This window comes from Trichoplusia ni, chromosome 2, assembly GCF_003590095.1.
Source record: "Trichoplusia ni isolate ovarian cell line Hi5 chromosome 2, tn1, whole genome shotgun sequence".
Taxonomy (NCBI): Eukaryota; Metazoa; Arthropoda; class Insecta; order Lepidoptera; family Noctuidae; genus Trichoplusia; species Trichoplusia ni.
This window is the reverse complement of record NC_039479.1, coordinates 4,672,907-4,695,571: the sequence shown is the minus strand read 5'-3', so window position 1 is coordinate 4,695,571 and position 22,665 is coordinate 4,672,907. Positions and strand designations below refer to the sequence as shown.

The window sequence follows — 22,665 nt, the reverse complement described above, 5'->3', positions numbered from 1 at the left end:
CGAGTTTAGCCAGTTTACCAGCTTAACCCCGTGCCATCACCTACATACTTCCCACTCCATGGAAATAAGAGTGAAAATCTTATTTCTTACTTCAATCAAAGCCCAAGAATTAATAAAATTCTGGAATTCAGATTCAGCAGTTCTTGATATTAGCGCTATAAAGAAATAAACTTAAGTCTTAATCTTTTTTTTTGTCTACAATTTTTGGGTGTTTGTCTGTTCTTTTGTGCACGACGAACTCAGCAACGGCTTACAGATTCCAAGCGCTTTTCTCTGATGTGTAGCTAGTATAGGTAAGCACTCATTTTTCATCACAAAAAATTAGCATTTTAGGTTCCATATACTAAAGTTATAAACCGAACTCTGCTACTGAGGCATCGCTGTGTGTCACCAGCCTGCTCCCTATGAACCGTGACAGTTAGACAGTCAAAATAAACTCAAAAGATGTATTTCAGCTGCCGCTATATATTACAACAAATAAGAAAATTAAATCGATGATAAACAACGGTTGTAATAATAAAAATAAAAACACCCTCTTATTTATTTGTCAGCCAACCGATTTTTCTATTTATACGGAACTTATCCGCGTATCCAACACGCACTTGACCGATTATTAATATTAGTTAGGAAGCTATTCAGTTTTATTCAGTGTTATCTTTAAACGCAGCTCTACACAAAGGCCTAAATGTTCACAGAATATCTAATCGCACCGGTTGACCTACCCCCGTTTGGTTCCCGAATTAGGCGCATCCAAAATACCTCATAAAATCAATAGCATTCTCATCTCGCTGCTTCTAGACAAGTACAGTTTTCCACACGCGAACAAGAACTTAATCATTACAAAAATGAACTCTATTTTGTACAGGATAATGTTGATATTAACATGGGCACAGTGACGCCTATGTGTGTGTGTTGGTATGTAGGCATACATAGAGTGAATTATGTTTATTTGTATGTACCAAGTTAATATGTATTGCTATTCCTTCCTTCCAGATAATTTAGTGAATAATTAATGTTAAATTGGAGAAGTTTCGTTAATTGCTGTTTTGTAGTTTCTGGATCTTTCGTTATGTTGTGTGTTGATTTCACAGTGAATGTTAGTTTTTTTCATGCATAAAATTTATCGCCGTTGGAGCAATCAAAAACTTTTTAAAAACATTTTTAGGGTTTTCGTGTCCAAAGGGAAAAACCTAGTAAACCCTTCTGCTAAGGCTCCGCTATTTTTCAGTCGTTCCGCCTGGCCATCTGTTTTCGGCAGTGTGTCACCAGACTGTATCACATAAACCGTTACAGTAAGACAATCGCATCTTTTACTGCTTTGTGAAGCTGAGTATGGTGGTCTATTAATTCCAATCATTATAGATGTGAAATTTAGCTTCAATTAGATTTCATAGTTTAAATATTAACATACATATACCAACAGATGTCAGCAACATTTTAAAGTGATACTATTGTGTAAGCGTGACAGAGCATTACAAGGTGTAGAGCGGTGTCTCTTTTCGACAACTTTAAGACGTGATGGTAGCCATTTGTTACTTCATGCTAATATTGCTCTAAATTAAACAACTGTAGGCGTTTTAAAGACACGTTTTAACCAATACGTGTTGGCGTCTGTGTAGGAAGTACCGTCATGATAATTATGCAATTCCCCTTCAGCCATACTTAATAAGTCTATAAACTGTAACTAATTTATAAGTCCCGTCCTGTCATATTTAAAAGTAGGTAGAATATTGAAAAGGCCGGCGACACGTGTCTTCGTAGAAAATAAGAACTGTGAAAGAAAATACGTGACAATTAATATAAAATGTATAGCAAAACTAAATACTAGTAAAAATCTGCCAAGCCAGGAAATGTATGTATTTGTCTGTCAAAATAACAGCAAATTCGAAACCTCTCCGTTAAGGAAAAGCGCAACGGGGTGGCAAATGAAATTCCCTGTGCTAATATCCGAAATCCAGGCGAACTTTGCCAAAAGCTAGTCTGAAACAGATGAAATAAGTTCGGTTCGAAATCCAAGCATTGTGAGCTAACCGAAGGACGTGGAACTTTTTATCTCCACCTCCAACGTTAGTTTAAACTCCAGCTAATTGGTTCTGAACGTATTCAGTAAATTTCCGAGACTATAGTTATTCGGTCATTGGCAGTTTGCCTTCAATGAATAGAGAGATGAACGGATGGTATAAAACTGATTGTTAAGACTGGAACTCGGGATTGAGGAACTGATTCCTCTAATATTTGAGGTTGTTGACATTATTTCTTGCGCCAGGCTAATCTGTGCTTGGATGTATTTTTGTATTGTATTTAATTTTTGATGACCAGGTTGGGGTGGATGACGTTACTTTTTATTTCTACTGGCTATGTATATGATGTGTATTTCTATGTATGTAAATCGAATGTCGGTCGTTACGAATATCGTTAATATTTTTTGGTCTCAAAATATTTTCAACGTGGATTGTTTTGTAACATAAACCTGCATTAGTTAAACCTACAGAATCTGACAGACTCATGGACTATCCAAGCAATGCAAAAACATTCCATTCGTTGCGTGGTGTGCGTGCGTACCGTTCGTAACACGCCCGTGGGAAAATTATCGGCTTTTGCCTAAATATCTTTAACAAAATGCTTAAAGGATCATCCTACATATTATTACTACGTTTTGCTCATATGACTAACTTTTATTATCTTTATTATAACTTTGAAATTTATTCTACGCTTCCAAAAAACATATTTTGCTCATCATTCTCAACAATTTCAGTTCCAACTAATGCTTCAGGAATTTTATTTTTCTTGATAGACCAAAAAGTCAACAAATCCTTTATTGCTGTGTCTATCTAATTTCTGTGTTCTGGTGACACAACTTTCGTATTCGTGCTAATCATTGTGCCGACAGGGGTGTTCCCTTGATGGATTGTTTATTTCTATGAACGGACGTATACAGTTCCCATCGCTCGGCGGAAAAACAACAGATATTGTTGCAGTTTCATTTAGATGTTAGTTTGCTTTGATTTATATAGAGCCTTTGTATAAAAAAGGACTATTTTACGAGTTATACAATGATTTTACTCGAGGTAAAACTAGACTAGACGACGTTAGTAATATCTCAGTTGTAGATCATAGAAATTTTGCCGTTAACCGGGATAAATACCGAGAAGGAATAAAGACCACTTCCCCGTATTAGGACGCCTGTGGCTAATAGTAATTTAGTTATTTATTTTCCGTTAAAAAATTAGTCGTTCAAAAAATGTCTACCATTCTTAATATGAGAGTATAACCTCTAAAAAATTTCGTATTTAATCTGGACGCATGCTGTTATGTAAGCAACATTATACATTCAACTTTTTGTTTGGAGAAGTTTCCAAATCACGCGAGAGTTCTGTGGCTTTTTGCTCGAAATAGTTTCAAAACTTTGGAAGTAAGCTAGCAAAATGTGCCCATTTTTTGGTTGGTGGTGTGCCCGAAATGCTAAAACAGACGCACAAAAGTTGATGCGTAAGTTTACATTAGAGGGGATTTAAAGTTGTTGTGTGGTGTGGACTGTGAGCACGAGGGTTGTAGAGTGACTCTACATCACGTACGAAACGGGTACGATGTAAAATAACATTTGAGAATAACTTAAGATGATTTTTGTTTTGATTAGATTTTTAAGAAATTATCTTTTGTCAGCCGTAGGCCAAAGCTGAAACTGTGGGCGTTTTGGCTGTAGGTAACACCAGAATTTAGGGTACCAGAGAATTCTGCGTGTGGGTAGCGATGCTCAAATGAACATAATATATTGGTAGAGACTGGAATAGATTCCAATACAGCTTGATAACCAGTTATGTTTAAGTAAAAATTGTAAATACATAACGTAATGCATATTTCTACTCTGCGTATATTTGCTATTCAGAAAGAAACAGAATTTCACAAAATTATGAGAGAAAAATATCCCCTTATTTGTTGACGCGACCTTTTTATAAATAGTTTTGTAGGTGACTAAAAGTGCGACTGAAAGAAACCCTTTTTCTCTTCCCTTGGGAGCGGCAAACAGTGGAATTATTTTAACATGACAAGTAGCGGTACGCTCATGTGACGTAGAAAAAATGTAGGAGTTGGAGTACATTCGACATTTATTAATAAAACAACAAGAAGAGTATTTAAGTTTCATATTACAAAATGATTGTATTGTACGAAATAATATTCAAAATTAAAGAAGGACTTAATTTCGGCATATTATATTTTCGCTGTGTATTCATTATCCATCTGCCTTTTTTTGGAGAGCAAAATTTCAAAATTTGTATTGAGAAAGAAACTAGTAACAAGTAGAATAAGGACTCGTAAAAGCCCATCGATGCAGACTTCCGTTCGTTTTGTATAGTCTCCGGTGATTGATGACTTTCGCCGAGTTAGACGTTTGCAAAACAAAGTTCCTCCTTAACGATTACTAATGATTTCATTCAGGTCACTGGTAATCATTCACTGGCTACATCTTGATTTTTACTGTTGCCAACTCTTGTTTTTTGTTTTAAAAAAAAGATTAATTGGTTTCCCCTTTGAAGCAAACATAATACTGTAGCATTGAATTATGACCAGCGAAAATTGGTACGTAAAAACGTTTAATTTAACGGAAGCTCTGAACAAAAGCATGTTTTTGATAAGTAAACAAAATTTCACTGTAAATGCGTAGCATAAAAAGAAAAGCGGGAACTGACTGAGAGAAAATACCATTACATGCACTTAAAGAAACAAAAGCGAAAACGTCGGACAGTAAATGCACAAAATTAAATCATGTATACAAATTTACCAAAACAAACCTAGTAAAAAGCAGGAGCATTTCCACTCCACATTCCCTCTTATGATGTGGCAGTAAAACGTTTCGATAAAACTTTAACCGTATAATTTATTCATATCGGTAATTTGGCGAACCCTTCTATGGTCCTTTGGCGACCGCGACCCGGTTGCACTCACCGGTGACAGAACAATGGCCCCGCACCTGAGCTCCCCTTCATGCACCGACGTCAGACTTGAAAGCCAAAAAGTGCTTAAAATTTTATGTGACCTGACTCAAAAAGTACGCAAAAAAGGATTCTGGACAGCCGTATTGGGAACGGGTGAAGTACATCGTTAGACGTCTAGTTTTTATAAAGGCCTGATGCGTAAAGTTTCGTTTTATACGTTTTTTAATACATAGAGACAGAAAAACCACTTTGTTTTAATAAAATACTTCGTAATAATAACCCTTCGCCGGTAAAGAGCGTCAAAAAATAGGCAATCTTTTTTTCTTCCTTATATCACAAACTTATTTCGAAAACTTGCCTCAAATCATTAGTCATAATAATTAATGAAAATCATTTACTCGAGTCCTGAGGTTAACTCCGCTTTATCCTCAACCAAGATTAAAGCAAGGTGAACGATTCCATAAATCATACCTCTAGTCCGGTAAGTTTGAACTAAGTTTATATTACCAAGGGATGACTATATTAAGCGATCTAAGATACAAAATTTTCGTCTAATATTTATGAAGGTATCCACAGTATCAGAGCTAAACTATAACCATATACTAGGCACGTGCGACCACTGCAGGGTCAGCGTCCAAAATTATCGCACACACACTTCCATCGCGATATCAGATTATTACGAAGTGGAAAATGAAGCTTTAATAGCTGGTTTTAAAGTTGAATGTCGCTTAGGTGTCAGTTTCGATCGGTGTCAAGTTAAGCTCAATTTGAATGTCCAGATTGTAAGGGCACGGCGCGGCGGACGAGTCGTTGCATTTTAAAAGATGTGCGAGCTAAGATCGTCTCTTGACGTGGAGTCATCGCGCAGGCGCCCTGCCTAGGGCCGCGACGCTGTAAGCCATTCATATTTTCCGCAAAAAAATACATGATGTAAAGCGAAGTCTAGCGAAGCTAGATCCGGTGATACGCTACGTTTGTGTATAACTTTTTTATTACAGTTATAATATGATGATAAGGTTTTAAGAGCATAAATTGAATTCCTGTATTTTGCCCATCAACTTTGCTTCAACCCAAACTCGAACAAACGGTATCAAAACAAGCACCTTTAGTTATGAAGTTTATTTATCTAGAGTAACGGCCGCTATTCCCCCGATCACCTCTCCAAACCGTATTAAAGTTTATCAGTTAATCATCATTAACAGCATCGGCCTGTGTGCAGTGTACCGTGAGTGATCGCGGTCTACCCAGGGCTGCTTAATTCCACGGTAAGTGTCGGTCTCATTCGAGCCTTATCGCCTCCCGAAGCGCCCTGTTATCTCTGAGAATTCACTAATTTACAATCCACGAATGAATATTTAATGAGAGTGTGTCACCCCTGAAAATTTGGCTCCTGTGGCCATAGAGTAGCGATTATAGAGGGATTTGCAGTAAGCCAATTCTAAGTCGTGTTGATTTACTTGTTGAATAAGATACAATTACAATCGATCCACGTTTTAGGTACAGATAGAGTTCTTAGAAAAGTCAAATATGTTTTGGTCTACAAAGTAACAGAACATAAACTTGGCAGGAAATGTAGTCAATATAATCAGGAAATTAGAAAACGTATTCCTTACAAAAAAGTATTTACATAATAACGCCGTTCCGTATTTAAAGCGAAAACATAAAAATCTTCCTTATTTTACCGAATTTCCCGTCTCCCGATTCTGGTCGGATGTAGTAGGCTACGCGCGGGGGTGCTCGCGGGGCGGGGGCACGCGGTAGTGAGGCGGCGGGGCACGGGTGGTGGGGGGGGGGAGGACGAGGGCGAGAGCGACGCAGCCTCCCTCCAGCAACGATTACTGATTAGTGTGGCGGCGAGTGCGGCGGGGCCGCCCGCTTGGAGCTCGAAAATGCCGCCGCCGACTCGTATCCAACCCTCCAGTTGTAGTGTCAATGAGGAAAGGTTCTCCAGTCAGGTCGTGTGGCGACCGCGCTTGGCCTCAGCCCCTCGCCGGCGCTCTGCCGATTGATTAACTGTCCTCCGCGATCAGCTGATTGAGTGCGGCCGCGTGCACCGGCACTCACGACACGCCTCTACATGTGCTTCGGTTACTACTCTTACTACGTTTGTGTCATGTTGTATATCAATGTATTTGGTGGTTGACGATTGTTTCGTGTTTCCTATGTGCAGCCTGTCGTCGACTCCGGTTTGTTGCAAGTAAGTACATTATTTTGTTTGTAAAGAAAGTTTTGGTACACGGTAACGAAGATAACCTTACTTTCAATGTTTTTATTACGTTTTTCACGTCGGTTTCGGTGAAACTTGGCTTTTAGTTGTTGTTGATAGTTGAATTGTGTTTCGGAAGTGTTCTAGAAGTACTTTGTTTCATACGAATGTGTTAGAAAAGTCGATGTTATGTTATTTTTATTGTTACAAGCGTTGTTGATGTCCTTAATACTGGACGTCGTTTATAAATAGTTTGCTTGTTGTGAAATAAACAATTCATCGACAATTTCATTCATGGAAATGAGCGTCCTTAATTCAGTGTATCACAAGTATTAATTTACCAATCGATTAAAATAACTGTTAACGCTGTATATGTGTTTGTGGTAGTTACCATTAATAACAACAATTATGTTTTGGTAATTAGCAACCCGAATTAATTTGCTCTAAGGCTTCTTACTCGTGCTGCGATGATTAATTAGTCACTTGATATTGGTTTTGAATATAATTTGATGTTTTCGTTGGAACTTTAAGCCTACATATGCAAATGTTTTACATTATAAATGAAAGGCTTATGTTGTAAGGCTTTAATGTACCTATTATATTATTATATAAAAAATATTTGGTGTCTGAAAATATTTTCTACTAGTTTTTTAATTATATACCTACTAATTAGAGTTATTCCTAAAGGTACGCAGAACCTTTGAACTGTTATTTAAACATTATGAGGAATTTCACATTGATTGCTCTTATTTTACTGTTACTTATAATTAATGTAAATATAAAATAGTGTTACATATTTTTAAACTTCTACCAATTTACGCTCTAATTTGAAAGAGATCTTTCATAGAGCTAGCATTGAAATTGAAAGGATTTTTTAAAGGTTTACATATTATACCGAAAATCATTTACTGTGTATATTAAAAATTCTAAAAATTAATTACATTATGTATAAGGTTTTTCTTAAATGATTATTTTTTTTGATCGAAGAAAAGTTACTAAAACGAAGTCTTTGTCACCAACATTTAGGTAAATTGAATAATCGATAATAATGATGACATTCCATCCATTCAAATTAAGTTTTTATTGCACTAACATAGAACCTCTGTTGCTAAAATATAAATTGAAATGAAAAATATTTTTTTTTCATTGAAACAGATGGTTTGTAAGACGTAGTCAAGAATACCACGTCGTAAAGTAAAGCTCGTAAAACGGAACAATCCGGACTTCCACTCAGTATTTTCTTCGCGGATTAACAGTTTAATTTCATGAAATAGATGAGAGACGTACACTAGTCCTGAAAACCTGAACTAACGTATTTGTTACAGGTTAAAACCTAATTGAAATGGCCTATAAGTAAGAAAAGCATTCATAAACACACATAAGGGACATTTTATTAAATCAATAAAAAAATCGAAAATCAAAGCATGAAAGATTGTGAAACGTATACTATGTGTCACTTCGGTAAAAACCGTATTGATAAGTAACAGCACACGAACTTAAACTTACTATATTTTCTTCATTTTTTTACCAATGTCCAGTATTTTTTCTAAATTTATGATTGATTTGATTTTCTTAGTCAAATGCCCAATTATAATCATCAGAATATTTGTTGGTATATAGAACAACAAAAGGTCCATTTATGAACAAAGCTCAAAAGTAGGTCAAAGAACAATGAAAAATAATATTTTTCTGAGCTTCGTATTAACTACCACAACGGACCAATATTACTCTAAGAACCAAAATTCTTCAAAAAACAGGATAATCTCATAATTTTGACTTAAAACGTTTTTTATACAAGGGTCGGTATTAAACAAGGAGTAGTGTGAAAACAGGGGTTTTATAAAAAATGATGAGTGGACGTTGGCGCGGAAACCGCTGAGTCGGCACGGCCCTTCACTAAGTCAATGTCCGTGCCAGACGAGAGATGGCTTAATGCAAACCAATTATCCACCCAAGTCCTTTACATACCATTGTGATGATCAATTTTAAATGGATTGAAGGAAAATGTCATTTTGTAGGTTTTGAAGGCTAGGTTATCATTTATATGAGGTATAATTAGGTCACCAGAATATCGGTGGATTGAAAAATGATTCGTTAGATTCAAAATTACTAACTTGCGTTGATATACTCATTCACTACACAATACTCATTCATTCATCATTGTCTTTTTGAAAGTAGAAGACATTTACAGACTAATGTCGCTGACGGTTCTATAAAATGAGTTGTAATAAAATGTCCAAGTTTAATTGTAAAACGAAAGAATGAAACATGTAACATCCTCAAAAGTGTGGCTTGTCCATTAAACATTTGGTCGACGTTTGATTTTCTTTTTTGGTCAGCAAAGCCGCTGTATGCCTTCTCGATTCAAAATTTTAAAAATAAACCCCATTTTCCAGTTTTGTGAAGCCGCTACTATACATCATAGTCAAATTAGTCATTACGCTTCGCGTAGTGACACAAAAATGGGTCTTTCACACAATATTTCTCAGAAAAATACAGTTTCAATGCAAATTAACTCATAAATAATGGGAGAAGCACCCAAATAATCTGAATTGTGAGTTCTCGTAAATCAACTGCCTTTACTGGAAGGAATTTATTATCCTTTTACCCTTTTCTACAGGACAGAATGCGGTATTGTATATTGTTTATGAAAAAACAGGTCAAGTGCGTCCCTAGTTCGCTTGCCGAGGGCCTGGGTGGTATAAATCGCGGAATAATGAGGTCTGTGGTAACATTCTATATTTTTATCGTTGAAAAATATACCAAGTTACTTTTTAATTATTCTTAGCTCCTCTTGGCTTGGAAATAAAGTAAAGAGCTGAAGTTTTGCTTGTTATTATTTCATGTACCCCGTAATAAGCAACAAGAGAGTTCCTGTTCGGGTATGGTAATCTTGAACATTATTGCGTTACACATTAAAAAGTTCATAATAATATTTCATTTATAATTATACTTAAGGAGTAGAACTTGGCTATTATGACATCATAATGAATATGCTCTAAATTATGTTAGAATAATGACTTACGCAGTCATTAAATTTGGGAGCATAATTTGTGATAACGACCCTTTGTTTTTAAGTTGCCGAGTCTATTTCATCTTGCAGCTAAAGGAACTAATTTTCACAAAAGCTGAGATGCGAGCGGTGTGTCAGACACATGTCGGATGAATTTAATATAAGCTATGTGCTAGGAAGTGAGACTTATACCAGTTTTATACAAGGAATATTGCTCGCACTTTTATCTACGAAGCGAGTCCTACGTGACCTGAAACGATATCCCATAACTTTCCTACGTTCGATTGTAACTGACTGAAAGACAAAGACCTTACATAAGGAATGTGTTTTTCGATTTGTTGCTGCCTTGTTACGACTATTTGTTTGCTATCCTAATAAAATGGAAAACGCTGGGAGAATAAAAGAACCATTAATCTAACAACATTAATAAAAAAGAAACTAAACAATGAAATTGAATGTTTTGTAGTAATCAGTTTAAGGGTTAAGTACAAACGAGGTTTCTAATTTAAATAAGCCGTGGGAAATACAATTTCAACCCTTGCCTTAACTGCTGATCCCATCTAGGCTGAAACAAAACAAATGGTTTGCGTTCATTATAACGGCTAACAAAGAATTCCACAGCAAATTAGATCCGCTATTTGTTAAAACAAAATAGGTGGCGAATAAAAGAGGCGCGATATTTAAATGGAGAAGCGTCAACGCGTGCTCGTCAGCCGTCAACGTCACGTTCCAAGATGGCTGCCACCACTTTACGCGGGAAAACGTGACAAGAGTTTGTGTTCGAAATCAAAATTATGTCAGTTTAGACTTTGTTATTCAAATATGTGCGTCTTCATATAGCTAATAAGTTATTGCTGGTTGGAGCATATTCCGCGTTTCGGGGAAATAGAAATTGTAAATTTAAGCTACAGTGATCGTGTTTAGTGAGGGGCCCAGTTGTTTAGTGAGTTATACCCAACTTTGGTCCCAAATCATTTAAGACTTTGAATTTGACTATTCCGGTTCGATTCTTCAGTAAGCCGAGTTTTCAATTAAGTTTCAATGTAAGGAAATTCTCAATAGTACGTAATTAGAGTTTCGAACAGTGTTTCATGAATAGGGTCTTATTACGTAGAAATTGTTGATGTGCAATCAAACACATACCTATGCTTTCGAGGAATGCGTATTAACTAAGTAATTTAAAATGCTTTTACATATTACTTATACACAGTTTAATTTAAGTTCAAATTAATTTTCTTTGAACTTATAAACTAAAAAGCCTAGTTTATATTTTTCTTTATATAAAATAAGCACAATTTTATCTGGCCTCTTCAGTTTTTTTTTCCGATATTTAAGAAGACGTATAAAACAAAGCATAGTAAATATAAATTAACTTTCATGTATACATATCAGGAAACCGAACGCTAGAATAGTTTAAAAGTCTACCTCGACTATAGATAAAGTTAAAACTGAAAAGTAAACTGAAGGTTCGTTGTAGACTAGTCCAAAATGAAGTAGAGGAACCAAGTCTTACATAACTCCAGGAACAAAGTTACTATTACGACTAAATTTTAACTTTTTTTGAATGGAAATGTCGAGGTTTTTCACATCTTTAGTACGAAAGAGATTGTAACAAACCGTCTTACATTTGCGTCGCATTATTCAAAGATATGAACAGTAATGTCTTCACGTTAGTATTCACTTGCTTTGGTTGAATAAAAGTGTGTCTTAAGGGTTGGTTATAAGGTTAATAATCCTATAATTGTATTTTGTTTTAAGTTTAAATGGAGAGGATTTTGTTTAATGTGATAAAGATAAATTTATTCGTAAATACAATACGAGGTGAGTACTCTGTTTTTAATAATCCCGTTTCCGTGAAGGGTAGAAGGTAACAGTGATAATTCTTTAATTATTTATTAAATCTCTTTTTTTATATTCATGAAACTGGCTTCAATCTGCTGGGCTGATTTGTGCATCTTATCCATCATAAACGCAACTCTTAAATCATTGAAATCGGTGCAGCTATTTAGTAGATAGATATACTTACACACGTACAGTACATTAAAACAACACTGTTATTATTTACCACATCGTTCACAACGCTAAACAAAACACAATCACGTGTGTCTATAGGATAACACACGAAGTTTGTGGTACCGGACAGTTCGTGACGAATCGGAATCCCGTGGCCTTACTAGCAAAGTTCTTGGGAGATTCGTTTAGGTGCAGGCTTGCGAAAACGGCGAGGCTTAAATGTAGTAAAGCTTAGGGCTGGTACGCTATTGAAAAGGATTTTTTTCGGGATAATGTTTTGTAGTTTGTTTACTTTTTTTTTGTTTTATTGAATGTAGGTTAGGGGATTAGGTTTCATACCTTTTTTGTATATTTTTGTAATAGTTTTTGTAATATTATCAACTATCATTTTAATGTTAAAAGTATCGTTTTGATTGCTATATTTTTATAACACTTTTTAACGACTATAAAAATAATCAAATCGAAATTCATTACAGCATCATACTTTTACTGTAGATTGCCATCCGTTCGGCCCGCTTCAAATGAAAAGTTATCCCAAGGGAACATAAATACAGAACAAAAATTGGTTAGCTAATCCAGGTTATAATATACTGTATTTTTCGTTCACACACGTTCTCAAATAACTAGAACTGCATGATTGTTACTAGGAATGTTACTTGTCTCAGTCTTTCATCTAAGAAATAATGCAATCAGTCTGAAACACTAACACACTCACTAAACATACTTAAGACACAACCTTCGCAAACAGCATCAAAAAGATTCACAAAATCCCGAGTATCTTAGCATACATATGACTTATTTTAAACTAAAAGAGTAACTTCTTAATGCCCTCAATGCTCGTTAACGCCATAACTCTGAGCACAGGCGGTCCTATTACCACATCTCAAAGCAACACTTCCATGTGTGCAAGCGCTACAGCGCGCTACGTAACCTAGAGCGTTGTCTCTTTCCCACTAGGGCGAGTGATACTTTTGTATGAGTTGGTAGGCCCCCTGAATATTCTACACACGTCGCGATATTACTGAGGCGAGTGTGAGTAAAATAACCTAACATTAATATGAATTGTGTACGATATCCCCGGGCGCACGCCTTATCTAACTCATTATGTTGTACATTAATTGCTAGATTGTTTTGTATAACGTTTTGATATACAATAATGACTTAGGGATTTAATGGGAGATGTTCCCAATGTTATGTTTGTTTTTATTTGCTAGATCAGTTCCTGGTTAGATATTTTTTAATTACAAAGAAGGTTCAATAGTTTATTGGCAAAAAAAAATATATATTTACATTATATTTATACGTACGTAAATTATATTTACTTTGTTTTATTATGGAGTTTATTGCCTATTTTTCTTGGAATAATGCTTTTGTTATTTACATTGAATCTTTAACAAATATTACTAACGGACTGAAACTGATTAAGTAATCTTGAAAAAATAAGTTTACAACAGTCATAAAATATTTCTTTGTATTACAAAACCTCTCAAAATACCTTCAAACAATAAACAATTGTAGAATAAAGCAGTTTTTCATCATTTTCGATGTCACGGATGACAAGTGGTCATCTCGTCTCCGTTCAGAGTGGCAAGAAGGATATCTTGAGGTGCTAAGATGACATTTCCATTAGTCGACTTCAACAACATTCGGAGGAATGGAGAGGTGCTATTTTTATTTGTCATTACACTGGCATGACACAAGGATAAAGAAAAGATACTTGTTTTTTCAGCAGCTTTAATATTTTTACAAGTTGCCAGACCTATGAATAAGATGTATCAAAGTGTATAGGGTAGTTTGTTTTTCATGATTTATTTATTTTAGGTCCAATATTGTTTGCCTCAAAATCAATGAATAATGTTTTTTCTTGGGTACAAACCGAATGAAATTTGTTCACATTCATCACATTTTCAGTACGAAAACTCTATTGAAACTTTCAAAAAACATCTCAGTTGGAATTACATTTTACCTGTGACCCGACTTTCCTCTCAGAAGTCTATAAAAATGATTTAAATCGAATCCAATTTACGAAACTTGATGCTGGTAAACAACTAAAAATAAGTAGAGAGGACCGATACTGTTTAGCAGAAAGACGAACTTGGAAACTGTTTTTCTTCTTTTGTTTTTTCTTTTGATTAAGTTAGTGGCGAGCGCTAAGGAAGTAGAGTTTTCTCCGGGAAAACGTTTTGTTTTTGACGAAGCCTTCCTACCGCAGTACATCATCGTTTACTTGAAGCATAAAAAAATATGGATGGATTATGGAACATTTGTATAAAAGTTCCATCATTATCTGTTATTGCATTTTTTCTATCTATGTCAAACATGAACGGGCATAGTTTTGATTGTCATGTGAAAGTTCCGAGATTCATAGAATAATGAAATTGAATTACACAAAGGAATTATCAGAAGTTTGGATTTCAAGAAAACTCTTTATAGAACTGACGAAAATACCAAGAACCGCTCAACACAAAGGCTGGGAATTATCGAGGCGATTATATAAAATTCAATCTGCCTCCCTCAATTTTGCTACAATAAGAATTTCCTTGAAAGTATTAAATAGATATCCGAAATCTGTTACACGAAAAAATTTGGAATCAATCAGCATCAGTGAATCCCGATCAGTATTCAAGGTTGGGGCGCGGTAAACTTGGGTTGGGAAAGTAATCATTGTGGGCCCTTCAACCTTACCCCTTGGCAATTTTGTTTTGCTTACCAACCTTTTTAGGACAGGAGTTTAATTCCCCATCGCACCTGGGACCTAACATTGTTACACCTGGATCAAAACTGGTAACTCGTTGATTCGATAACGTAACTGCGTCGCGGTATAAACTAGTTAACTGCGGCGGGTTAGGTGTGTACCGGTGCTTACGCGGCATGATGCGGTGTGCGAAAATGTAATTCATTTTTAAATTTTATGAAAATTTATTTAGTTTTTTTTTATATATGGCAGTATCAATTCTAGTGGTGCAGTAGTATGAAATAATAGTACACTGTTTAAGCAATACAAAGGGATTATAGTCATATATTTTATACTTTGATAAACCAAACAAAAAATGTTTGCTATATAACCTACTTAAAAAAAATTTTTTCTTACTATATCCCTTTCGTTTGTTTTTTACTTTACGTTTTAAAACTAGGTTATTTTAAGGTTTAAAATTATGTTAACAATCAGACGAATACACATTTGATATTTATAAATAACTGTCTCTTTAAAATCTAATAGAACTACCATTAGCCACACCATTTCGTTGTTTTCAAAAAACATTCAATCAAAATTTAATGATAATTTCTGTATTTCTTTAGTAACAGAACCCACTGTGGCCGAAGTTGGAAAACAAAACTGGTTGGGAAATCCCAATATAAACGCTTGAGTAAACAATTGCATCAATGAAATAATTTGATATTATTTGTCTTCAAAAAATCTTTTTATTTTGATACCCATAACCCGACAACTTGAAAAATATTTTTTTTTTTTTTTTATTTGGGAAACAAACAACAGATACAATAGCAATTATAATAAAAAACAATATAGGAAAAACATTATCCAAAAGAGTTTCCACAAATTACTAAACAATTACAATAATGACTTCGGGCTTAGAAAAATAAATAAAACTTAATTAAATTCCGATGACAGAATTGGCCGAATACAATTTCGATACTTTGGTAGAGAAAGGTGAAAGATATCAATACAGAAATCAATGTGTTTTCTCTTAACAAAATACATATTTTTAAAAGGGAACATTTGTATTAACCACAGTTATCGTCGTCAATAGTCAGTCACAAACCCGTAGCGTGAATAGCTTTCAATCGCAAACAGTTTCTTTGAACTGTGAGTCGGTTGCTTTTGCTCCCTCTGAAAAAAACCACGGCAGCCATCTTGCGAAATCCTAAGGAAATTCTTTTTAAGAAATAGGAATTTCGTTTCAAATTAACAAAAGGTTTTGATGTTAATCAAGTCTTGTTTAACATTTCTTTCAAATGCAATATCATTTTTGTTTCGATAATTAACTGAATGCAAACTATGATAGTGCTGACATAAAATTATCTATATCTATACTAATATATAAAGCTGAAGAGTTTGTTTGATTGTTTGTTTGTTTGTTTGAACGCGCTAATCTCAGGAACTACTGGTCCAAATTGAAAGATTATTTTTGTGTTGAATAGACCATTCATCGAGGAAGGCTTTAGGCTATAAACTATCACGCTGCGACTAATAGGAGCGAAGATACAATGGAAAATGTGAAAAAAACAGGGCTGGTATAAATCATAACTTATATCTTCTACTCACGGGGACGAAGTCGCGGGCGACAGCTAGTATTTAATAAGTAGCAACTGCATCCTTTTATGGAAAATAAAACGATTGCCTCTTACAAGGGTGGGATACGATAATCAACTGACTATTTTAATGTAAAGGTATGTTTCTTTTCTAATCTTTAACATCCATAGGTCTTATTTACAATATTCAGTGATAAAGTACTTACTTACCTTACCTTCCACTAACACATGATTCGCAGAGCCAAAAATTCCAGTCGTATTAATGACAGCCAGTAAGTAAGCAAAATAAAAACAAATTTGCAAAATAATGGTCTTCCATCAAATTTATGACCGTGTCTAATGGAAGTACCACGTTTAACTACGATTAAACAGAGGTGACAGAAGGATTGATAGACAGACATAGTAATCGGGTTCCGTATCCTTTTTGTACATAATCCTAAAAATATTCAAAACTATTTACTTACTCATAAAAGACATAAACGCAAAGGTTGTCTAAATATATTTTTATCGTACTTAACTACGTAGGAAGAAATTACGTAAGGACAAGATTATGACGTCACACGAGGACGATTGTTGTTGATGTGTTCGCGTTGCTTCTACTTCCTTATCTCGTTATGGCTCGGCGGTTCGGGCTGACTTGAGAAGTTACTGTTAACTTGGTTATTTTTCACACAACTGAATGATAAGAAAGCGTTCAGATGATATGTTATTAAGGCTGTTTTACAATACCGAAAACAAAAGAAGACAATGTTCTTAAAAGCCCTGTGCGTTGGTAACTGACTAAGTCTGAAGCTGTCCAATTGATGGACCTCTGAAAATACACTTTTTCGGTTCTCTATAAATAATTGCTATAGCAGGACTGTTTTACAAATCACTTCGTTTCATTCAAGGGAAACATGACAGGGAGAGATACCATCATTTATAGAAGATGTTCTCGGGTACACAAGTCCAACTCATACAGAGACTTGAGATGGGTCCCTATGATTCTGCCACGGAAATCACCTTATTAATAAAAAGGTAAAGACAACTGTATTTCTTAGGATTAAAAATACTTTCTTACCTCCACGAACTATAAACCTTCAAGTAGTTAAATTTCGTGAAACAAATTATATAAAAAAAAGAAACATAAAAGTACCTTCTTTTATGCCTATAATATTGTATACCGTAAAAAATAGAAAATGATATTTTGAAAACACAGAATAAAATATTTCTTTACATTTTTATTTCCTTTGGCATATTTCTTATTCAACCAAACGTATTGTTGCTCCAAGTATTTGAAATCTGTTCATAATTCTCAAGAAAATGTTATGCAACAATATTCCAAGTTATGCTGGCTGAAGTTTCAGTTGTTTTTGTACCAGAAGTTAAGACTGTGTTGTTACGTTGCTTCCTAAGTACCTCAGCTGATCGAGTTTAGAGTATCAAATAATATACTGAACAAAGATTTAGGGTTTAGAGACGTGGGATATGTTTGAAAAGGAATTTTAGTGAAAATGTGAGTGAAAAATGTTATATAGACAAACAAAAAAGTAAAAAAAACAAACATAAATAATGCCTAAAAGAGCTGCTTATTTCTGTTATCTTTGTAGTGTGTACTGAAATAGATTACAGAAACGGATCAATTTTTTTTAAAGCTTTTATGGAAATAACGGATGAACGGAAATATGGACTTCTAAACCTTTAAAGTTTTTGAGAAATGTCCATATCGTTTGGAAATATTTTATTTTGGAAATCTGATATTTTCTAACTTACATATAATACTGGAATCAATTTTCGGCGCTTTTGTTGGCCTGTTGTACGTATCAGTTTCAAAGCACCATGGCCTCGCCAATCAATATCCAGAATCGACTTCCACGAATTCTGCATTTCAGAAGCATGAGTAATAATAGAGATTTTCCTGTCTTTCGTTTTTGGCTCAGAAATATAACATACTTCTTTCTCGTACCGTTTATGCGATCTCATCCCGTTTGTCCTGATGAGATGGCTCGTACTCAAACTTGGAAGCTATCAATCATGTCAAGGATTTTTCAAATCGACTCTGTCGCCTCTGAGATTACTTAACTTGGTTCCTATTATCCTCATTCAAGGAGTATATTTTTCTGATGTAAATTTTGATTGGTTATCTTAGAGGTTACAGATTTGTCTTGGTTAATCTTCTCGTCTTTTAGTAAATAGGCTGAAACGTCTTGTGGTTATTTATAAAGTTTACCATTCTGTCTCAGCATTGGTCCCTATTGTTGTCAGTGATCTTTGACCATCAATAATTAATTCAAAACTTATAAAGGGATAGTCGATCTATGTAATAAACAGTATTCATAGAAATCCGGTAAGCCCAAAAGCCGACCCCAAAATATATTGCAAAATATTCTAAATTATATTCCAATGTTATTTATATTTGAAAATAACTATAATATAGCAAAGTAACGAAGAAAGAACTTTCTGGAAATTGGTGTTTGCGTGCGGAACACGTTTAACGGTCTTGATAGACCAATTTGTAACTATAAATTTGAGTAACTGCGACGAAAACTGTGTTATAAATAACTCCTAGTTTATGTCGAATAAACGAAACTATTAAATTGTTCCTATTCGTCCAATATGTATTGTTTTGTAGACTCAAGGTCCTTTGGGACTCATTATCGTCTAAGAGTAAGTTTTTGACACCCTTTAGACTAAGTTAATTAAAATTATTAAGTTCGTATCATAGGTATGGAGAATTTTGCCAGCTTGCTTATTTCTCAAATCAAGCAACACACAATTCATTGAGATTTCAAATTAAATAAAGACCATACCAAAGCAATTTCTCAGAAAGGTTTCAAAGACTCTCAATAGTAGATGTTTTTTTTTTCAAATAAGTATCAATTTAAGTTTTTCTAATTAGGGCAAATTTGTTACATAATATGTAAAACGTAAACGTGTGAGTTTAAAAGTATAACCTATTTGCGGCGTACTCATTCGCTAGCGGCAGAGGCAGTGCAAGTGTACCGTTTAAATTAAATTCGGTCGGTTGAGCTTAGTGAGCCCGATTTGACAAGGGACTCGCTGTGAAACTCCGCACCCCGGGATACCGCCAAATGTTACACTTTTAACAAAATTAATATCCAGAAGTAAATGTTTTCTGACTTATTCATCCTCGTTTTGTGTCAGTTTATATTAAATGGATATGTTTTTGGTTAATTTATAAGTTTTATGTTAAATGCTTGTTTATGTTAAATGAACAATGTAAAATTACACCACACCCTTTGAATTTAGATCTTTTGTCTTACCAGTCTTATCAACTGTTAATAGTCGCATAAGTTGCTTATCAATATAGAAAATTAATCCAATCTAGGTTAGAGAAACATTCTCCAACGCATTCCAAAAAAATAATCAATACCAGTTTCAGTTTATGGATCTTCATCTTTCCAGTACTAGTGTACTGGAAAGATGGTACCTATAAACTTTTGGTCTTATGTCATTAACATTTTTATTATACAGAAATGCTTATTAATTCTATTGTCATTTCTCCACAATACTGTAGCACCAAGCAAACGAACAAAACTATGAAAAATTCCCATTCATAACATTACTACACTAAACATCGGAATATCGAAAATTACCATCAAAGACACGTAATAACTCTGAGTACTTCCTCAAACGCGTCAGACCTGCCAACTTGTATCTCACAAGCTATTTAACTGATCACGACATTCCTAATTAAATTAGTTGTGTACGATCGTTCGTTATCCTTTCGACGTATTGGTAGGAGCTGTCAACTGGATCAGCGCTGTGACGTGGGTCGTGACGTCTATCCTTTAGCTGGAGAATAAAATGCTGTCTCATTTTTCCATTTAATAGTTAGGCAGACATTAGGAACGTTTGGACAGAGAATGTGTTATTGTGAGATGATTTTATGAAGCTTCGTTAGTGAAAGAATGATGACTATGAAATGTGCTAGTTCTAGCCCTAACTCAAACGAAATCAAGCTTAAATAGTTATTATAAGCCAACCTTTCACTTATTCACTCGTTAAAAGGTTTACTTTTAAAACTGCATTATAATTAGTGCTGGTTACATAAATGTGATTCATTTTCCTTTATTCAGCCAAAAGCTTTCGATCCAGAAAGCGTCTTGTCTCAAAAAAATATGTGATGCTTTTAAATCTTTACCCTGCCCTATTTAGAGTATAAAATTTTATACTTGACTAATAAAACAACTTTCAAAAACAATCACGACAAATGTGTTAACAAAATCAGTGTTTACTGTTCGGGTACTCCGTTAAATGTGAATACATAATATAATCTATTACATCTGTGTGAGGGTAAATACCCAAGGGATTTTGATATTCGAATATTTAAGTGCAATATCAATAATATTCAAGTATTGGCACAAACATTCCATTTCTGAGGCAACGGCCAGCTTAACTTGAGCTTTCGTGCGTTCCTTACACACGTTGGCGCAAGCCTTGGGAGGTTAGTTGTTAGGTTATTGAGAGATCTTTCTTAGCTGGTCGGGTGGTGGTTCGTGCCCTCAAATGGGTTAATCGCTTCGAGTCGTTGGCGGCATCTGCACCTGACGGGCTGAATTACGGTATCAAGGTTGTAATACGTTCGCTCACAAAAAGCACTCGGCATACATTTGCACGAATTTAGTTTCCTTGTTGTAATGGCGCTCATGTGAAATATTTTGACATTTGAAACAAATTTGCATTTGTTTTTACTTAGCTTTTGTTTTCAGAATTTACATAGACAATGTTAATAATGGACTTGCATTATGGAATTCCCCTAAAGTAACTTTGGTATCATAAAAACGACCTTAGTATTCAGTAACTATTAAGATATGTATAGCTGAAAAAAAAAACACATTTTCAAAAATAAAAAGATGAAATTTATCGAAATATTTTCATGGTTCCACCCAAAAATGTACACACATTTATTACGTTTTCACGCCTAAACCACAAATCAGATTTGATAAAATCAATCATACATTTTAAGCTACATTATTAGCGACTAACATCACATTAATGTTATAAATGCGATCGTATGTTAGTGTGTGTAGGTCGTATGTTTGTTCATGCTCAAAAATTTAGATAGATTTCGTTGAATCTGAACGTCCAAATTTAACGGTATGTAGTTAGCTGACACACTGGGTTAGTAATAATAATAATCCACAATTCTCACACAACGCCATCTAGTCTCAAACTAAGCACAGCTTGTATTATGAATACTAGACACTGATAAGCGTATTTATTAAATACATATACATATTACAGATAAATTACACCCAGACACAGAACAAATGAACGTGATCATCACACAAAAAACATATTATCTACTGTCGTTACTCATAAGCACTCAAACTTTCGTTTATGTCACGAATGTTTCGACGGAATACAGACAACGTTTTCACACATTAATGTGACAGAAACGTTGCATAGTTTTTGTAAATTAAATCGAGATTGCGCAACAATCGTAAATTGGACGGGTGCTTATTCGGAAAAATTAACGAAGTCACCAAACACTAGTGTTTTAAATTAATTTTATGTACCTATTTAGAATAAAGAAGGTTCTGTAGGTATTATCTGCTGTGACCTATATTATGATAGCAGTTATTAATTTCAATTGTAACATAAATTGTCATTGTGTTGCCATAAATCATGCCGCAACAAGTGCTGGTTATGGCCGATAATAACGACAGAATGGTTCCCTAGCGTTATTTAGTAGAAAATAACACAATTTCATTTATTACACTATATTTTAGAAAGTTCTGCGAAGGCAAATGAGTATTTATTGGATTAAGTTAGTTTATTTCATTTTAATCTCGAGATTTAAATTTCGGGCCGTATATGAACCAACTGAATATAAAAACAGCTTATATTCTTATAAACTAATCTACAAAAACAGTTTCATATTTAGAAAAGTCAATTTAAATAAAAATTCTCGCAGAAAAATTGCAAATTAAGGTCCGGCCATTGCAGATTATTTTCTGAAACAACTGGCAGGTTTATGTTCGTATTATCTGCGGGATAATATATTAATATACGCGGCCCGGTAAGCCCCTATTTCACATAGTAAATTTAAAACTGTCAAATATCTCGCATCTGCGCAGCGGGTTGGGTTGGCTCTATTTTGATCAAATATTTACATTACCTACAACACGGGTCTGACATTTTTCTCTTCCATTCAAATTGTCAATAATGAATATTGCACGGCGGAGCTGACAGCAGACGGGGGCTGCTCGCGCCACGCGCTT

General features: G+C 34.6%; 1 protein-coding gene across 1 annotated transcript in view; it reads left to right on the top strand.

Moving 5' to 3' along the window:
* The first annotated feature begins 6,731 nt into the window (after positions 1-6,731).
* The window catches only part of LOC113501433 (Down syndrome cell adhesion molecule-like protein Dscam2), a 182,756-nt gene continuing 166,822 nt past the window's right edge, over positions 6,732-22,665 (top strand). Inside the window, exon 1 of the mRNA XM_026882565.1 lies at positions 6,732-7,131. Within this exon, the coding sequence (XP_026738366.1) occupies positions 7,061-7,131 (71 nt within the window). The 5' untranslated portion in view covers positions 6,732-7,060. The remainder of the gene's footprint in view (positions 7,132-22,665) is intronic.